This window comes from Protopterus annectens, chromosome 15.part0 (assembly GCF_019279795.1).
Source record: "Protopterus annectens isolate FY-2018-M chromosome 15.part0, PAN1.0, whole genome shotgun sequence".
NCBI classification, from domain to species: Eukaryota; Metazoa; Chordata; order Ceratodontiformes; family Protopteridae; genus Protopterus; species Protopterus annectens.
In genome coordinates this window covers 283,489,015-283,510,243 of record NC_056749.1, presented here as the reverse complement: position 1 = coordinate 283,510,243, position 21,229 = coordinate 283,489,015, and the positions used below count along the sequence as shown (strand labels likewise).

At 40.3% G+C, this 21,229-nt stretch overlaps 1 protein-coding gene across 3 annotated transcripts in view; it reads right to left on the bottom strand.

Annotated features, from left to right (window-relative positions):
- YDJC (YdjC chitooligosaccharide deacetylase homolog) overlaps positions 1-21,229 on the bottom strand; it is a 171,391-nt gene that overhangs the window by 29,394 nt on the left and 120,768 nt on the right. For all 3 annotated transcript variants that reach the window (XM_044057064.1, XM_044057063.1, XM_044057061.1), the window contains exon 5: positions 1,927-2,104. In XM_044057064.1, coding sequence (XP_043912999.1) covers positions 1,927-2,104 — 178 coding nt within the window. The remainder of the gene's footprint in view (positions 1-1,926; positions 2,105-21,229) is intronic.

Sequence of the window (21,229 nt, the reverse complement as noted above, 5' to 3'; positions counted from 1 at the left end):
GGGGCTGGTCTGAAGTAGGTTTTCAGTGAAGACTAAGAAGAAACATATAAATGAGTAAAGCAGATTAAGTTGGCTCACTGGAAAGATATTGAAAACAAAAGCAGTATGAAGCTTCAGGATAGATTCATTTAATTTCATACATTTGTCTGCATTCCATGTTACACACTGTATTTCTCTTCCTCCTTATGAAAGTGCTACATAATTAAGAAAAGACTATTCACAACTGATATGTTCATCTATTGCTTTCTTCCTAATTACAGCTCATAAGGAAAATTTATAACACTGCATTTACTCTCACAGCAACACATTACAGGTGTGATGCAACAGCAGATGATCCATGACATCATGCATGCAGCAAACTACAATGAAAATGCAGGTGTTCAATATGTAGGCCATACAAAGAATGTATATTAGAAGAGCTGTCACTGGTTCAATTAACAACCTGGGTCAGGGCACAGCAACAGTTTATGTCCTCAGTGACCAAGGTCTAAAAAAGACTCTAGGTGCCACAGAACTAACAGGTGAAAAGAGTCAGTGACTGATGTATGGCTCATCTTTTGTAGGGATGAGGGGCAGACCTCTCAACTGTACCCACTTTGGAGGAATGTACCTATTTTCAGGCTTGATTTATGTCTTTTTATGATGCACCTATTTCCAAGGCTTGATTTATCCCTTCACATTATTTTCTCAATCTTTCCACTAAGCACATATGATTGTAAAGCTGTTAATTATACAAGAATACAAGAAACCAGACTAAATGACCAATATACTGGTGGCACCAACAAATTAAAAAAAGTGGACCCAAATCTTGCATCTCCCTTTTTCAGATGCAAAAACAAATGATTTTGTGAGGGAGATTTTTGCAGTATATTTTATTCAATTTTTTTCTGCTACTAATAATAAGCTTATAGTGAAGTAATGTCTTTCGGCTTTTCCTGGTTAGGGGTCGCCACAGCGGAACTCCAGTCCACTAATGAATGGCAGTGGATTTTTACAGTACCGAGTTGCCAGCCCAATGCCCAACCTTCAAAGAAGGCACACCCATTCACGCATGCACCTACCTGCATGTCTTTATACGTCACTCTACTAATAATAAGCTTATATTTTTGTACATCACAGTTTTTCGAACTTGTGATTCTGAGTAATGTCCCACAATCCTACAAGTAGGAAGAATTGTGCGCTATTCATTATTCAAATCACATACTAATTAGGTGTCCGGATTTTTTTGACTTGCTGTACCTATTTTCAATGTATGTAGGTTGAGAGGTATGGTGAGGGGGTGGAAGGGTCACTGTATAGCCTGGTATTAACTCAGGTATAGCAGAGATTCTGATAGGCTAACAAATAATTGCTTGGACGACAGCTTACTGTAGGATGGTGGAAACACACATCTGAAAAGAACTGTGTCACTGCAAAACAAGCAAGGAGGAGGGCTTATGGGTAGGAAACTGCATTTTAGGTACCATGCTCTGCCATAAGATGATGCTGGAGACAAACCGCCTACTTCTTATTCCCTCAAGAGAGAATTTCTGGAAGATAGGAGCTCCTAATTGTCTGCCAAAATAAAGAAAAAAACAGCAACAAGAAATTACACCACGCTAGTGTCTACTACTTCAAAAAATGCAACTGCTACAAAGTGTTACTTTTAGTGATTTTAATTTCCCGTTGCTAGTAGGCTGTATTAAACTTCAGTCAATAACAATAACTCTGTGAAGTGCATCAGAAATGTAGCAGTCCATACCAATTTTGCCAACAAGCAGAAGACAGATAACATTAGACTAATTAATAGTGAAAGTAAAAAAAGAAAAAGGAGGCACAAAAACTGTACCTTTCACCTTTTAATCCATAAGATTAGCTGGGCTTACACATGCTGCAGGACAATTGCATTGCCAATAAAAAATGCTCTGCTTATGTTGCTTTAATTACCTTATTTTATGGTTTTTAAACACATCAATTGAGTTGAGGGCATCCTGCTCTACATTCATATAGAAGTCCATAAGGTGCTGCTCCAACCAGCTGCAGTGCCGAAGACCTGGTTCTATGGGCATGCGGGTGTACCGAATCCCGAATTCATATAATACCTGTGCAAATACATGGCGAATCTCTGTATGCAAACAAATTTTTTTCATTAATAAACATTGGTCAGGACTCATTCCCTTACTTATAGATATACAATAAACTTTATAACATAAATCACACACACACAAACACAAATATGAAAGAGAAAATAAGCCATAATCATGCACAGAATTTAAATAGCAATGAAATAATCTGTTGATGATGTAGGTACAGGATGCACAAGACTTCAGTGTGATATCAGCAGATCTCATCTCCATAAAATGTGCTGCCCTTCTTTTAATGAATTATTATGTTTTAACTTTTAGAGTTTGAACAGTGTTAGGTTCATAGGTTCATAGGTTCATACTAGGCTATCTGCCCGAGGGCATTTACAAGCCTAGCCCCCTTTAGTATGGGGAACTATACCCATTATTTTGCTGTGCCTCTGTCGAGAGTTAATCCCTGGGGTATATCTGCGATCTCCCATCCATTGGTCAAGATTTCTCTTGAACAAGGCCAGCGAGGTGCTCTGCCTCACATATACTTTATTCCACAGCATAGGGAGTCTTTGGGTGATGAATCTATCCCTCCAGCACGTCCTATTAATAGGTTTAAGTCTTTGTGGCTCTGACGGATCTAGATTTTTCGAGGTGAAGCATCTTCATCAAATCTGGGTTTGACATGGCCTTGTATGTTAGGCAAAGGTCACCTCTGAGCCTGAATAGAGCTGGAGTTCTTTCAGTCGGGCAGCATAGGACAGATGTTTGAGACCCTTTATCCTTTTGGTGAGGAACTTTTGTGGCCTCTCCAGCTGCTGCAAGTGTCGGGTCAGATACATTCCGAATGGGGCATTGTACTCAATCATTGGTCTGATGAGTGATGAGTATGGAGACTATGACCTCCCTTGATCTAGATGAGAATCCCTTCATGATAAGGTGGGCAATGTAGAAGGTCTTCCTAACTACTTTAGCTACATGGGTGTTGAATGACAGACTACTATCAACCTGGGTCCCCAGGTCCCTGATAACTTCTTCTGTGCTCAGTGGATTACCACCTATTTGTTAGCTAGACTATGCATTTTTGGCATTTAACTTTAGGCCATGGCTCTGGCACCAGTTATCCGTTTCTGTGAGACCCTTCTGAAGGATATCTGTGTCAGATGTGATGGCGCCAGTTTGCAGTCATCTGCAAACTTTGTCAAAGTAGATGCCAAACAAGAGTGGGCCCAGGACTGAGCCCTGTGGTACACCACTTGTGACAGGCTTTGAGTCTGACATGGCGCCAGCAACTCTGACCCTGTGGGTTCTGTCACCCATCTTGTGATATATGGGTTAACATTTAAGCTGATGAGTTTTTCAATGATAGGGTATTGTATCGTATGGACTGCCTTTCCCTCATCAATGGCTTTGGTGACTGTTTTGAAAAAGTCAACCAAGTTTAGAAGGCATGATCTGCCTTTGACAAAGCCAAACTGGGATGGATCCAAAGTCTGCAAATTCCCTATGTCTTTATTTATGAGGTCCATTATGATCCTCTCCATGGCTTTGCAGATAAGGCTTGTCAAGCTAATGGGCGGGACCACAGTTGCAGTCGCCACTCCTGGGCAGAGGTAAGACTATGATTAAACAGCTGTCCTAGCTGTGGGTTTAATTCACCATCAGGTCCCGGATGCTGTGTTTTTGCTTTGGAGAGAGCAGTTCTCACTTGAGATGTTTGGGGGCTGCAATTGCACTGAACCTGTCAGCCAGTATGTTGGCAATGTCTGTAGGATCAGTAATCTTCACATCATTTTGAACTAGTTCTGAGCATATCTGGGAGTTTCCTCCCAGGTTTCTAAAGAAGGCCTTATGATTGTCTTTTGAGTCTTTAGCTATTTTTCTCTCAAAATTTGCTTTGGATGATTTTATGAGAGCTCTTAGTTTTACTTTGTGATCAAGGGTGTCTTACCTTTTAAGGATTTTGCTCTATCTTGTAGTAGCTTCCTCCTTTTGTTGTAGAGTTTGTTTATGGCTGGGGTCCACCAGACTGGTACAAAGAGTCTTTGTTTTGCTTGGGATTGCCTTATCCATGCAGTCCTGCAGGTGCTGGTAGAAGGCATTTGTAAGTGATTCAGCGAGACCACACTAGTCTTTAGAAGTGTGAGTTCTTTACTGTGGTCTTTTTATGGGTGGGATGAGGACCTCCAGCGAGATTAGTTTGTGATCTGATCACACCAGTGAGGGTATACGTGTTGAACATTGTGCTCCCATGTTCGTGATGATGAGATCAAGTATGTTTTCTCCTCTTGTGGGGATGGTGACTAGTTGTTCCATGGCATTTGAGTTTATGAATTCCAGGAACTTTTGGGCTAGGTGTTTGGGCTTGAGTAGTGTTCCCAGTCTATATTAGGGTAATTGAAGTCACCTAGTATGATGGTGTTTGGTGATACATTTATCCCCTCTAGTGTTTTCAGGAAGGCCATGTGAGGTTCCTGAGTTTGTGAGGGTGGCCTGTAACATGCTACAATTTGCAGAGCAGTCTTGCCTATGGTTAATTGCACCTGGATGGTCTCCGATGCATCCAGTCTTGAGGTGTGGGTGTCCTTGATGAATATGGATACCTCCTTTCTTGGTATTGTCCGGATTTTGGGGTGATAAGAGGTAAAACCTGATAGTGCTGGGGTGCTCTCAGGAGCCTTGAACCAGGTTTCTGTCACTGCACAGACATCGATGTTCTCCATACTGAGATTTGAGATTTAGACTTCTGGCATTGAGCAGCATTACCCTTAGTTTTTTCCTTTTTGTGTTCTAGGGTGGTAGGTTTAGAATTTGAGCCTTGCCTAAAAAGGCACTATGGGGTGGCAAGAGCAGCTGGTGACAAACCTGGCATACGAGTTATTATTTTAAACTAGGTGCAAACATAAACTCACATCTGTCTGCCTGTCTACCCACCACCCCTAGAAATATATATTAACTGCAAGAAAAACACAGTCAAGCAACTGATATAAACTATTACTCTTAATGATTGTAATTTGCTGTTGCTGCTAGGCTGTATTAAATTTCAGTCAATAACAATAGCTCTGTAAAGTGCATCAGAAATGGAAGTAGCTTTCCATACCAAGTTTGTTAACAAGCAGAAGTCATACAAACAGATAGTATTAGATTAATTAATGATGAAGGGGAAAAACATAAACATAGAAAGGAAGCTTGAAAAATGTACTCTTTACATGTCTTAATACACAAGATTAACTAGTGTGTGTGTGTGTGTGTGTGTGTGTGTGTGTGTGTGTGTGTGTGTATATATATATATATATATATATATATATACATATATATATATATATATACATATATATATATATATATATATATATATATATATATATATATATATATATATACATACATACACACACATATACATACACATACATATGCGTGTATGTGTGTGCGCGTGTGTGTATATTGGCCTGGGACATAAATTTAAATATTGTGACATCAAATGCAATGCAGTAACAGGCACACTCACTTCTGCTTATCATCCACAACATCAGATATTTAGGAAATAAATGGAAGGAAATATGAAGACTGCTGCATCTGAATGAAAGCATTCCCCTCCCTTCACCAGTTCCATTACACAGTAGGTCATGCTGCACTGATATGGCAGTCAGCTTTGCAGCCATCTCCAAAAGCATTAGAAAGTGTTTTAGTCAGCTTGCAGCCCAAAATTCCATCCCCTCAATGGCTTAAACAAGGCATGAAAGTCTTTCAACTATTCTCTCGTTAAGTATTTTTCTTGGGACTGTGTACTGCATTAATACTTTGTTGCCCCCTTTTTTTATTTAAATAATTCAGCTACGTTCCACAGGTTGATCCATATGGCTTCCAGACTATTTGTGGTCTCTAAAACATTCAACATTAATAGTCTCCCAAGTTCTCTACTTGCTAGATATGGAGCATCATGGCCACCTCACTCCTGCTCATAACTATCTCCTTCTTCAGAATACTAAAATTCCACAGTACACTCCATTAACTCCGTCACCATCCAAATGACAGCACATTTACTTTTCAGTTTTCCAAACACTGTATCAAATAAACTACCTCTGTTTCACTGTTTAGTGGTTTTAACTTCTAGACAGACAAAGTGATCTGTGGAGACAATAACCTCCAACAAGCTCTGTATATGAAGACTAGTCCTACACAGCGCAGGGATGAATGCCTTATTACAAGCCACTTGGCCCATGCTTCATTAGTTGCACAAATTTAGTGGGGTGACCAGGCAGAGGATGAGGAGCTTAAGCAGCTGATGGCAGCTTCTCCACCTAGGGGTGAGGGAAGCAGCTAGGTCCACCACAATTTCTACTGATGGATAGATGCTCACTGTTTGAACAGGCTGAGCTTGTCTATGCTGCAGCAGCATTCACAGTGCTGAGCTGGGCAGTTGATAACTGTGGCAGCACGTCTCATTCTCCCAGTCAGGTTGCTATTGGGATCTACAGGCAACCTATAGATGAGATTAGGTATAGACTTTCTCAGGGCTAACATCTGGCCTGCTCCCTAATGCTAGACTCTTGCCTTGCAGGGTGAATGATGCGCTGATAGGACATGCCATGACCGGAACAAATGGGTCACATGACTGTTCCTCAGTCCAATGAATGCCTGGCTCTCTCCTGGAAAAATGAATGAGTTGACAGGATACAGGAAGGTGAGCCACTGGGCAGGTCTCGAGGAGGACAGAAAGATAAAAAAAAAGTCCCATGCATGTATCTCTGGGCAAAGACTTCTTAAAGGCTGCAGTGGAAGTTGTCTCCTTGGTACATTGCACCCTAACTTTCCAATCTGGAGAGTTTTCACAATGGTAAGCATGAAGGATACAAAATATTAGTCAGTCCATCTAAACTCCTGAGTTCTGTTAGTATAGTACCTCAGTTGTCTCTGCACATCCATGGTGTGTAACCCCCCCATTCCAGGTATTAATCTGGAATATTTGGAAGTGCATAGTTAAGACTATCAGTCTACTATAGACATGAAGGAAAGATTTGTCCTGCTACTCCTAGGTGTAGAGAGAAAAATCTTTAACTATGACACAGGCAACCACCTTTAAATAGTGACTCGGGTGCCTGTAGGAGTTGGCAGGGAAGATGGAAATAAGCAGCCAGCTTGCCACATGGGTGACAACTACAGGAAACACTAGGTGTCTACCCCTTGGAGGTCAAGTCTATCAAGCTTGCACTGCCATGTTTGTCGTATTTTGAACAGAGGCAAATTCAGAGTACAAAGGCACACTTCCCCTTGTAGGGTAGCTATAGCACAGTGCAGAGGAACCACTGCAGGGGAGGAGTGAGGCTTTACTGGGGGAGAGCTTTGCTTGTCCTGTGGAGCTGTCCCACTCCCTACCACCTAACTCTTGATGCAAATGGATAAATGGGGGATTCCAGTGCAGGAATGAATGGGCTGTAGGGATCTTGCCTTACCTAGGATTCTTGTCTCTTATGAATGCTGAATGCATAAGTCGATCGAGTGCAGGTAGAGGACCATCCAGGCTACACTTTAACAGGGTCACAGACAATCTCTGTTTGATGTGAATTGGTAGCCTATTCCAGAGGTGTGGCAACCTCTGAGAGACATATCTGTCTCTTGAGTAGGTCCTAATTATGTTGCAGGCCAGGTTAAGGTCCCTGGGGTAGGTGACCCCTGTTCCATTTGATTTGCGGATGTGCAGCATTTCCATTAGGTTTGGGTTCGAGATTGCTATGTAGGCCAGGCACAAGTCTTCTCTAAGTAGTCTGTACACTATTGAGTAAAGTAACAGTGTCTTCAGTCTGTCAATGTATGACGTGCTGGAGAGCCTGAATTTTTTTTGGTTAGAAATATGAGGTCTCTCAAGTTGCTGCAGGTGTCTGGTAAGGTACATACCAAAGAGAGCATTTACTAAATTAGTGGCCTGATGACAGTCGAGTACAGGGGAGTTATGACCTCTTTTGCTCTTGAGGCAATGCTTTTGCTAATGAGGTGTGTAACGTTGAATGCCTTTCTTACCACAGCAGACACATGGTGGCCAAACTTTAGGCTGCATTAACTTGCGCTCCCAAGTCTTTCACTACTGAGTTGTTACTTAGGGTATTATTATTTATAAGATAGTCTGCAGGGATATCATTTTTACTGAAGGGGATGATAATGCATTTTTTAGCACTGAGTTTGAGTCCATGTCTTTGGCACCAATCATTGGTTTGTGTTAAGTCCCTTTTGAAAGATACTGATATTGATTGGAGATTCAATCATAGCACCTAATTTGCAGTCACCAGCAAACTTAGGCAGCCACAGCCCCTCTGTTTTGGCCTGAACCTCTGAGAAATATATTACAAACAATGGGGGCCCAGCACTGACCCCTGTGAAACCCCACTGCTGACAGGTCTGCTGGTTGAGGTAAAGTCCTCAACTTTGACTATGATCTGTCAGTGAGCCAGTTAGCAACCCATCTGACAACATAAGGGTTGATATTCAACTGGAAAAGTTTATCAATGATGCTCAAATGTGGGACTGTGTCAAAGGCCTTGGCTAAGTTAAGGTAGACTGTATGCACAGATTTGCCTTCATCTATGGCTCTGGTGATGTTTTCAAAGAAGTCCACCAAGTTTAACATGCATGACCTGCCTTTGACAAAACCAAACTGTGTCGGATCAAGGGTCTGGAGATTACCTATAACTTGTTCCATGGCCTTAAAGATAAGGATAGTTAAACTTATGGGTCTGTAGTTCCCAGGGTCTCTTGCTGTACCTCCTTTATGAAGGAGGGTGACAGTTGCTGTTTTCATTCAGCAGGAACAAAACCAGTACTCAGACTGTGGTTGAAGAGGGTACATAATGGGGTTGCTAACTCATGTTTTAGATGGCATCCAGTCCCATAGAGGTTGTGTTTTTGGCCCTAGAGACAGGATTAATGACTTGCTCTCTGGAGATTCAAGGTGGGGAAGATGTGTTGGGAATGCTTTGTGGAATGTTGGAAGGGGACAGGGGGGTGAAATTTTCCCCAAACCTGTCAGCTAATAGGTTGGCTATTTTCGCAGGATCAGTGTGTGTGATGCCATCCACAGCTAGTTCAGCACACATCTGGCTCCTACATTTTAGGTCATGGATATAACTGAAGAATGCCTTATGGTTATCCTTAGCTATGGTTGCTAATTTTTTTTTCGAAGTTACCCTTAGAGGATTTTACAAGTTGTCTTATTTGTTTGTTCAAGCAGGGGAGGGTATTCTTCCAGTGCTGGGACCTCTCCTTTTTATTCTTGGACAGCAGCTTCTTCCTCTTGTTGTTTAACTTATTAATGCTAGATGTCCACTATGGAGGCTTATTTTTTCTTGAGGATCTTATTTTGATCCTGTCAGGTACAGCTGTGTCAGACAGTTAGTTCCTTTATGAATGTTTATGCTGCTATTATACTCTGCTAGTGGCTGAGAGTCTGGCTAAAGATGCACAGCCTCTGGAGGGGAAGCCAAGAGCTTAGGCTCCTCACATCTCATCTAAGAATATATTTTGTGCAGCAGTGAACTACTTAAACCCCACCATTTAAAATGTTCCCTCTTTAGAATCATGGTTTCTCCGGGACAGTAAAATATCTTAGGGAGGGGGCCAGATTCTTGTTCATTCATGCTGAATTCCAGACAGGACTAGATGAGACTGCACTAGATTAAAGGTCTCTATTTCTAAATCTGACTCCAAGGAAGACGCAGGAGCAGGATCTCTTTTGTGTGGCGGAAAAGCCCCCAGGGTGGAAGGAACACAGCTGGCCTCTAAAGGCATGCTTGTACTCTGTAGGGCTATTTCTCCACAAAATGTTTACAATCCTACTGGACTGAGAGCCAAACAGATGCCACACTACTACTAAGTAAATAAATACATAGAACTGGGATCTTGATCATGATCATCTCTCTATTCAGTAAACATTAAGTGCTTTCATCCCACTGGTACGGACTTCCTCAGAATAAAAAAAAATGCCACAAAAAAGGACCTTATAAAACAGTTTACTCCAATCCTTCAAATAAAATTTAAAAAAAGTCATTGGTAGGAGTTCTAAATTACATATTTGACATCCCATTGGATTATTGATGTACCCATGCAGGTGTGGTTATGGAAGAGGGTGGGGCGGGGCAGAAGTCTATCCTACTAGAATACTGCTACACTGAGGTAGAGGTACCAATGTACCACAAAACACAGAGGTAAAAAAAGTCAAAATAGAGTGGAGGGACCTGAGACCTACAACTGAAATACTATAATCAAGAAGGCGGGTGGAGAAATCTACACTCCAGTTACAGACACCTGGGCCCTGCTATGGTGCGGGAATATTATCTTCTGAACTTGGTTAACACTCACAGCCAGAAAACTTCTTTTTGCCTCCACAGTGATCATCAAGGTAGGGGCTGTAAACATAGCCAAACCCTGGACAAACCCAGGCCTCACCAGCTGATATACCTACAGGCCTTGGCAAGCCTAATGGGTCACAAAGACTCATCCACACTGTTTGATCCATCTGTATGTTTCTTCATATTCAAGTTAGTTGTCTTCTTAGGTGGTTTTGACCTATCAGATGCTGTCCCTATGTCACTCGAGGAAGCAGATACCCCAGCTAGAGCAACCAGCTGTTTGTGGTCTAGAAAGGCTCTGAGATTTATCCCCGTCTCAGAATCTTGCAGTTGTAGATCAAAGGAAAACCAACTGTGACAAAGCAAGCTCTGATATGCAAATACACTGACAAAATGAAAATGCAATTTTACTTTTATGACATTTCAAAATGCGATAACAGTGTGTGACCAATGGTAATGCTACTATAAGATCTATTATACCACTTAATTTTCTTTTACTCATTTTGTTGTAATGTCAATGACATTTTGTCCAGATGAATAATGACTATCTGCATCTGTTGTTGTATGCTACTTTCATGTTTTTGGAAGGCAGTATATTTATTTGATAATGCTACTATGTTTCCTCCGGGTCTATATCATGTGAGTGAATCACACAAATTGCGAATGTTCATAATATCGAACATACCAGACCTCGAACTTCCTAGTGTGGGGGGCTGTGCCCCCCCACCCCACCCCACATTAAATATATATTACAACTCCGAGATCACACTACAGTGAGGAAAGGGCAAATATCCCATTCTTCACTATACCACAATCTCAGAAAAAGCACTTAGAGGTCCGGTACGTTCGATATTATGAGCATTCGCAATTTATGCGATTCGCTCATATGATACAGACCCGTTTCCTCCCCTGTACTCTACAGAATGTCTTCAGGTTATTTTTAAATTGTTTTATCTTTTTGTTGCAATCTTCTATAAAGCTCTTAAGGAGTTCAGCCTGGGCAGATGTTCTCTTGTGTTGTCAGAACTGTATAACATGAACCTTGATCTGTTGTAATACTATCCTTTTTAAGCACATCCACTTTCACTGATACACTTCTTTTTCTAAGTAATGCATTTCCATGGAGCCATTCTGCTTGCAAATTTCTTTTATTTTATAAATCTGTGTTCTGCTAAATTTTACTGTAAAATAATGTATTTTATTCATCTGGTTGCCTTGTATGAACTTTTAATGGTTTTAATTACTGTATTTATCCATTTAGTTAATCTTTTAATAATCTCTGCTTTATATACTTTTTTTTTGAAGAATCTCTCTCACAAACATTACTATATCTAACCAATCTGATTTTAGGCCATTGAAATATTCCCTCCTCTCCCTTCTTGGGATTTTTCGCCCTTGTCCTGGTGGAGATGTCTGTATGCCTCTCTGACCCATAGAAATATGTTGTCTTAAGCTGTGTTTTCCTGGAATGGTCACTCTTGACTAAATGCCCTAAGAGAAGGTGCTAGACAAAGACAGATAAAAAAAAATGCCCCCATGAGACTTTATCAGTGAATCTTGCCTAGAACAAGGTTACTGGGAATCATCCTTGGAATCATTCATAGGGGTGGGGTTTTCTGGCAAGCACCTGGTGGTCAAGTGACCCGTACAACTCAGATAAGCTCAACCTGTAAAATGTTCTGAGGAACTGCAGTGTGGGCTTACCACCAAAAAGGGAATGGTGGGGATCAGGTGCAATGCCAATAAAGTTACAGGGAGTAAAAGAATAAATGAGGAGGTTTATGCTGACTGTAACACGCAAAATGTTGTCTATATTGCGAACTGTCAACAGTGTACTGCATATTATGTAGGAAAAACAAATTGCAGACAAAGATAGAATTTTTAAGCATCTATCAGATATAAGGTTAAGAAAAGAACACAATGCACTGAACAAGTATATAGAATTGCATAGTGATCATGTATTTGCCTTTATTGTTATATGTGTTGTAAATAGAAGTCAAAGAATGGGTGACTTGTATAATGAAACTGAATACAAAGAGATGCAATGGATTTTTAGACTGGGAGCCGACAAAGCCCCAGGATTAAATGATGTTGTCCCTTTAAAACCAGCTCTAGCAAAAAAGGAGGATAAACTGTTGATTTTCATTGGCTGTGTTGTACTATATTAGATACTATGTTTTTACTAGTGTTTTATCATCTGATGAAGGGATTTACCCGAAAGCGCTTATGATACTGCTTTTATTGTTTTAATAAAGTGAAGTTGCATCATATACAGCGTGGTAGTACTTGCCTTACTTCTGAATTTACTATTTGGATTTTTTGGCAGTACTTTTAGTTGAAGGAGTTCTTTACTTTTTGTTCTTTACTTTGCTGTTGTTTTATTGGACTCTAGACACCCATGGCTGACCATCAGACTGAGGATGTTGAACTTGTCTATGTACCACACAGGTATCTCACAACCATGACTAGTAAATCTTTTTGCTACAAAATCTGATGTTGGACATGGACATTGGGACTTCCACTCTTCTCTCTGATGCTACAAAAGAGAGGCAAAGAGGTGAGACTGAATTTACCAGGTCACTGACATCTTTGCAAGATACATTAATGAAATTAAAACACCTACAATGGCACAGATTTTATTTTGAAGCTTGTCTTAAGAACAATATTGTGCCAAGAGGCTTACATGTTTTATGCATGCCAGCACAAGAGGAACACTATCCCGAGTTGCTGGCATGCTGGCAGCATATTAACTTACAAACTAGTAAATCATACATGAATTTATTTATTTCCTTTTTTCAACCTGAAGGGGATGGACTGTTAAACAAAGCTGAAGACCTACGTATTCAGCTGGAAAGAGACTATAAAACTGAGTATCATAAGAATAGACTTATGGACATACTATGTGTAGCTGCTAACTATGATGTAAAACTTCAACAAGTTAAGTTAAAGAAACTACAACACGATTACGTGATTTTTCATCAGGTAACATCTTTGTTTGGCCTCGCCCTCAAGAAAGAGCATGGAATGCTTCAAATGATGTAGCAGCCACACCTGCACCTAATCAACAGCATGAAAAAGAATGCTCAGACTTTGTAAACTTAAAGCAGTCTAACACTCTTCATTCACAGGGGCCTGTCTTGTTTAGTACAGAAAATAATGAAACAGCATCTACCAATGTCACTGAGACAGTGACTGAAGGAGAAACATTTGTGGACATTAATTTGGGCACTATAGCTGGCCAAATGGATGAGTCTCGAAGCGACAGGCTGGACTTTTTCACAATGGGAGCCAAACGAATACAAAGTGCCAAGATGCCTGCATCTGTTGTTACGCCTACTTCCTTCTCTCCCTCTTCTTCTTTTTTCACATTGCCAGCACCGGTGAAGAAGAAGAATTCTCGGAAAAAAAGCTTTTCATAACAGATGGACAAGGACTACAAGAGACGACGGACCTCCAATTGACTGTTGATAATGCATGCAACATTTGCAATGTTCATAATATTTCAGGTATTTCTCTTTCTGAATTACAACTATCAGTGTTAAGCAAGGGTTTAAGTGGAATTTCTAACTAGATTGTTTAATGAAATTTTGGAAAGTCAGAGAATGCCTGAGGAGTGGAGAAAAAGTGTTTTGGTACCTATCTTTAAGAATAAGGGTGATGTGCAGAGCTGCAGTAACTACAGAGGGATAAAACTGATTAGTCACAGCTTGAAGTTATGGGAAAGAGTAGTGGAAGCAAGATTAAGAAGGGAGGTGATGATTAGTGATCAGCAGTATGGTTTCATGCCAGGAAAGAGCACTACAGATGCAATGTTTGCTCTGAGAGTGTTGTTGGAGAAATACAGAGAAGGTCAGAAGGAGTTGCATTGTGTCTTTGTAGACTTGGAGAAAGCATATGACAGGGTTCCTAGAGAAGAGTTGTGGTATTGTATGAGGAAGTCGGGAGTGGCAGAGAAGTATGTAAGAGTGGTACAGGATATGTACGAGGGTAGTGTGACAGTGGTGAGGACTGCAGTGGGAGTGACAGATCCATTTAAGGTGGAGGTGGGATTACATCAAGGATCAGCTCTGAGTCCTTTCTTATTTGCAGTGGTGATGGACAGGTTGACAGATGAAATCAGACAGGAGGCCCAGTGGACTATGATGTTTGCAGATGACATTGTGATCTGTAGTGAGAGTAGGAATCAGGTTGAGGAGACTCTGGAGAGGTGGAGATATGCTCTAGAGAGCAGAGGAATGAGGGTCAGCAGGGCTAAGACAGAATATATGTGTGTAAATGAGAGGGAGGGTAGAGGAATGGTGAGGATGCAGGGAGTAGAGTTGGTAAAGGTGGACGAGTTTAAGTACTTGGGATCAACAGTTCAGAGTAATGGTGAATGTGGAAGAGAGGTGAAGAAGAGAGTACAGGCAGGGTGGAATGGGTGGAGAAGAGTGTCAGGAGTGATTTGTGACAGACGGGTATCAGTAAGAGTGAAAGGGAAGGTCTACAAGAGTGTAGTGAGACCAGCTATGTTATATGGGTTGGAGACAGTGGCATTGACAAAAAGGCAGGAGTCAGAGCTGGATGTGGCAGAGTTAAAGATGTTAAGATTTGCAATCGGTGTGACTAGGATGGATAGGATTAGGAATCAGTATATTAGTGGGACAGCTCATGTTGGACAGTTTGGAGACAAAGCAAGAGAGACGAGATTGCGTTGGTTTGGACATGTGCTGAGGAGGGATGATGGGTATATTGGGAAAAAGATGCTAAGGATGGAGCTGCCAGGTAAGAGGAATAGAGGAAGGCCTAAGATAAGGTTTATGGACGTGGTGAGAGAGGACATGCAGGCGGTTGGTGTGACAGAGCAAGATGCAGAGGATAGGAAGAAATGGAAAGAGATGATCCGCAGTGGCGACCCCTACCGGGAAAAGCCGAAAGAGAATGATGATGAGTGTTAAGCAAGGGTTTACATTTTGTACGAGTACAGGGACAGATTTTTGTACTCTAATACCTGAGCTGCTATACTTTGCACGGAATGTAATGTTGAAGCAAATGTTTAATGATACTAACAGTGTTCAAACACCACATGCATTGAAGCAACCTAGCACTTTTTCACCTATTTTAGATCCTACACTGTTGTTTGTTAAATCATGTGAACGTGAAACTGAACAGTATCTACAGAATACACATAGGTCTATGTATTTCAACTTAGACCAACCACATAGAAATGCACTGCAAGAGCTAAAGAATAATACCAACACAGTTATAAAATCTGCTGATAAGGGCGGTGCTGTTGTACTTAGCAAGGAGTTTTATAACACACAATTAGATCTGTTGTTAGCTGACAGACTTACTTATCTTCAGCTGTCACCACTAATGGTGAATTCTTGTATACACAAAGTGCACAAATCTTTATTTAACATAGAAAAAAACTGGTTTGATAGAACATGAGCTGCTGACATTTTTATATATACAACATCCTACTATCCCAGTTTTTAAAGCCTTACCAAAAATTCATAAGGATCCCAAAACCCCACCCATGAGACCTATAGTATCGGGTAGGGGCTGGGTAATTTTCTATCTGGTTAGATTGCACTCTCAAACCAATGTTACAAACCTTCCCTAGAATTTTGAAAGATACTGCTACATTTCTGGAATCATTGGATGTTTATTTACAAGAGAACAGTGACATTTCCTATATTTTTGTTACTTTAGATGTAAAGAATTTGTTCACTGTCATAGAAAATCAATATGGTATTACCGCCATAGAAGAAATACTGAACAAAAAGGTGAATATACATACAGATGAAAATATATGGTTATGTTCCTTATTAAGGCTATTAGAGAACAATGTTTTTCTTTGTCAAACAAAGTATTATTGCCAGAGACAAGGTATAGCTATGGGTACACCTTGTGCAAACACGGTGATATTTGAGGCAGCACATGATTGGAAAGACAAACTTCTCTTTTGCAATATATTTGTGGATGATGTTTTCTTCTTGTGGGGGGGCACCACATCAGAATTAACATCCTTTAAGTATCTAGAGTCTACAACCAGCTTCTTCAGATTTTCAATTAATTATTCTAGTTCAGTTATTGAATACCTGGATGTTAGTATTATTAAGAAAGAAAATGGGGAGGTAGAGACTTCACTATATAGGATGCCTTGCTAGACCAACAGCATGCTTAGATATGATAGCATGCACCCTAGACATGTACTCCAACACATAGTCAAGGGACAAGTCTGTAGAATATCCAGACTTTGCTCGAATGAAAATTCCTTTATACAGGAACTGGACTCTTTAAAGAATAATTTTCAAGCACGAGGTTATAGTAAAAATTTATTGAAAAAGGAAATGGACAACAGCAGTCTCTACAGAAAACAAAGTGCAAAACCATGGTTACACAGAGGTAAAATAATGGCCTAATAAGGTAGATGCACAGGTTCAAAAAGCTAATGAAGGTTTGAAAATAAATTTAACATACAGTAATGATATAGGTGGTATATGTAATAAAATTAGAGACAACTGGAGAATTCTTTTAACAGATGAGAAGATAACTAGAGTTGTAGGAACACAACCTAGATTTATTTTTAAAAGAAATAAAAATTTGAAAGATATTCTGTGTCAAGAACCTATACATTTTAAAAATTCAGGCATTAAGAAGAAGGGAACTTATCCATGCCTACATTGTAAAGTCTGTAAGCGCATTCTACAAGGGGAACTGTTTTATACACCCCAGGACCAACAAGAATTACCTTTTGAATATGTATGCTGACTGTAACACGCAAAATGTTGTCTATAATGCGAACTGGAAAAAAACACAATGCACTGTACAAGCATATAGAATTGTATAGTGATCATGTATTTGCCTTTGTTGTTATATGTGTTGTAAATAGAAGTCAAAGAATGGGTGACTTGTATAATGAAACTGAATACAGAGAGATGCAATGGATTCTTAGACTGGGAGCGGACAAAGCCCCAGGATAAAATGATGTTGTCTCTTTAAAACCAGCTCTAGCAAAAAGGAGGGTAAACTGTTGATTTTCATTGGCTGTGTTGTATTATATTAGATACTATGTTTTTACTAGTGTTTTATCATCTGATGAAGGGACTTACCCGAAAGCGCTTATGATACTGCTTTTATTGTTAAAAGTGAAGTTGCTTCATATACAGTGTGGTAGTACTTGCCTTACTTTTGGATTTACTATTTGGATCTTTTGGCAGTACTTTTAGAGGAAGAAGTCCTTTAATTTTGTCCTTGACTTTGTAGTCATTTCATGAGACCAGAGGCCATATGTTCTGTACACATCTCAAGATAGGTAAACAAAGATGTTAAATTACTACCTCTTGGTAATCAACTGAGTCTGATGGGCAGGGTAGTGGCTGGACAAACGTAAAAAAGAAAAATATATAGTACAGATGCAAACAGAACTAGCAGATGCTTCTGAAAAGGCTGAGTTAAGCTCCCTCCTCTGGAACAGGTTCTCCCATCTAAATATACCATTTTAAGTCCTCAAAAGCTGAGGCAGTGACAAGAAACGTGTGCTTAAAGATGGAAAGCTACTGCCATGGTAGTAACCCTGAAATGGATAGGGGACCACCAACAGTGAAAGAACCAGTCAAGTTAAAGACACAGACCTTTTATGCAGTTTTAGTGGGGGTCTCCAGATCTGACCACTAGGTACCTATATGCCAGGAAAGCAGTGAAGACCCCAGATTCACAGAAGTCTATCAGGGCCATGTAAAATGATTTTCAGATGGTCTAAAAGAGGTCCTGGTAAACCATCCAGTAAGATACAAGGTGGAGGGTACTTCCAGGCTGTGTTCAGCAGAAGTGGAAAGACAGTGACCTCAAAAGGCTATGAAGGAACATTGGCAAATAGCTGTACTTACATAATATACAATTTTTTTAAGTAGGCAATGCCAGAAACAACTAGAGAGAAATGGATCCAATTTAACAGATAAGGTGACTATGGTAGCTAAACAGTTTCCCACAGACAAGGTTACTGGAGTGGATGAGACCAAGACAGAAATGTTAAGGGATCTGGCTATTGTTGAGATGTTATGGTTAATAATTTTTTAAAATGCTTTGTGTAATGTTGAGACAACACATTTGGACTAGCAAAATGTGGTAGTAGTCTCTATTTTCGGAAAGGGCCATATGAAGGTGTATTCCAATTCTGAATGGATCATGATCCTTGGCCTACTTTGGATAATGTATAGTAGTTTGCTAAAAATTATAATTTCATTGCTGAATCTCCTGTTCAGAAGACACAATACAAATTCCATCCTAGAGATCAGCTTTGTCCCTGCATGGATTGTAGGAGTTTACCAGTATGGACAGCTTGTGTTGTGGACCTGGAGAAGATATATGGCCTCACATTCTACAGTGTCATGTGGGAGATGACATGAATTCATGGTGTCCCAGAGCTGATGCAGTATGCCATTCACTCTCTGGAATGAAAAAGTTGAGACTGTATTCTTGGAATTAATGGGATAGGTTCAATGTGACAGTAGGAATTTATCAAGTGTGTGCCATGCCTGCCCTTCTGTTCATGCTTTTTCTAGCTGGAATATCAAGGCGCAGCTGATGTTTACAGAGTATCTAGTTTGGGAACAAAAGGGTTGAATCTTTGTTTTCTGCAGATGATTATATCATCTTGACCTTACTGGATTGATTGTGGAACAGCTCAGATGAAAATCAGCAACTCCAAATTAGAGATCAGGCTTCTCTTCAAGAAACTTAAGAACTACTCTCTGTAAGTGAGAAAGGACCAGCCATCCACACTGAATTACTTCAATATTATGGATTTACGTTCATCAGTGAAAGAAGAGGGGGATCAGGAGATGCTCCACTAGATGGGTACAGAACTGGCAATACCGCACTGGACTTTGACAAAATTTAGAGTCATGTCATATAAGGACACTTCCAGTTTCAGTCAATCTGTGTCACCCATCATTAGCTACGGTCACAAACTCGGGGCATGGACTAAAAAAACAAAATCAAGAACAGAAGCAGCAGAAATGAGGTTCCTTCGTGGAGGTGCTGGGCTCATACACCATGACAGTTAGTAAGCCATAAGTCTGTGAGATCTCTGAGGAGAAATTCTGCTACTTCAGGTGGACAGGAATCCACTGCCGTAGTCTGGGCACAGAGTATGGCTTCCATGAGTGCCTCCCATAGGAGGCAAACCAAGAACTGCTAACTGAGAGGCTCCCCCTAAACAGATACAAGAGATGATACAGAGACTACTGCTGCAGCATACAGAGATACCAGGTCTGCATTGCTCCATTTGCTGCCACCCCAAGCCTCATCATAAGGTCTTTGGAAAAATTAATAAACAAACAAATTCAATCTTCCAATAATTTATTTTCTGATTAACATTTCTTTCTCTTTTTTTCCTTCCTGTAGAGATATACAGGTTTTCTAATGAATGTACAGATTCTGAAACTTTGTTTTGTGAAGTACTGCATTACAGATGCTTAAACCTGATTATAAGAGAGTAGTGGAGATATCTGAGGGAGAGGGATAAAATAGGAAGGTCAGCAAGAAATTGAAATATAAAGTTGGGGTTAAGGTAGGATGGCACTTGAAGAGGAGTAGTACAAAAGTGTGATGAGTAGAAGGGAAAGAAGTTATAAAGGAAAACAGCGTATGAGTTAATGAAGGTAAATAGAGTTACCCAGGAGAGGAGCATGTGTACAACCACATGTAGTTTATGTGTTGTTTTAGTAAAAGCTTGAATATGGAAAGTCTTATGGTCTGTTTTAGGTATGTTGGGTTGGTGTTCCAGAGTTTAGATACATAATGGGAGCACAGCGAGTCATCTGCTGAGTTATTAAACTTTATTGTGATTGCTAAGAACTTACTACTTGAGCAAAGGTCTCTATCTGGAGAGTAAGGCTGCAAGGTGTCTTTTAATGCTGGACACTTTTCTGGTGTGCGTATATAAGACTAGGTTTTGAGTATGTTAAATAGTTGGGTAGCTGAAGCGAGTTTAGTTGTTTCAGGGCTCTGCAGTTATGAGTCCTATCTGTAAGTTTGACAGCAAATGTGGTTAATTTATTGTAAGAAGCAGAGAGTTTAGAATTAAGTGTAGTATTTGTTTGTAAGACTAGGTGAGGCATGTAGTACAGATGGAATAAGGTAGATAGGTGTTAACGTTTGTCTTGCCTCGCCAGTCAGGTAGTGTTTGAGTCTATATAAAGAGAAGACTTTCTGGTGTGTTTTTTTTTTGGATTTAAAAGTAGGTTTGCATCTTTTAGCCAGGTTTGAATAGCAGTAAAATGATTTTGGGTGATGGATTGAAGTGAAACCATCTTCAAAATCAATACCAAATTTATGACTGAAATTAACAGTTGTAGAATTGGTGACTTCACGTCTCTGCATCCTCTGTTGCCATTTACAAGGGAACACAAGATTTCACGTTTCTCCATCCTGAGAGTTTCCTTCCTGCAGCACACGATCAGTGTCTTTGTACTCTTGCTGATCTAAAGGGTGTCAGACTAGTATTATTTTGGTTTGCTCAATAGCTTATCTCTCCTGGTGCAAAGTAAAGAGCATGCAGGCATCCAGAGTCACCTCTGAACCACAGACTGTGACTTAGTGTCTCTGAATCTGTCCTTTCAAAGCTGGTGAGTGCAAGGATATGCATCAGTAAGGTACCATGAACAAATGCAACAAACTTACACTGCGGTTCTCGGGGCATATACAAACATGTTATGGACTAACTATGCTGCATCACCGCAGCAAACCATGGCTTCCACTCATTAAGGGTAAGAATAGTCTGTGGTGCTTTCATTATTGCACAGTGTATTAGTTCTGAAGCCTGGTTACTTGTACAGCATAAAG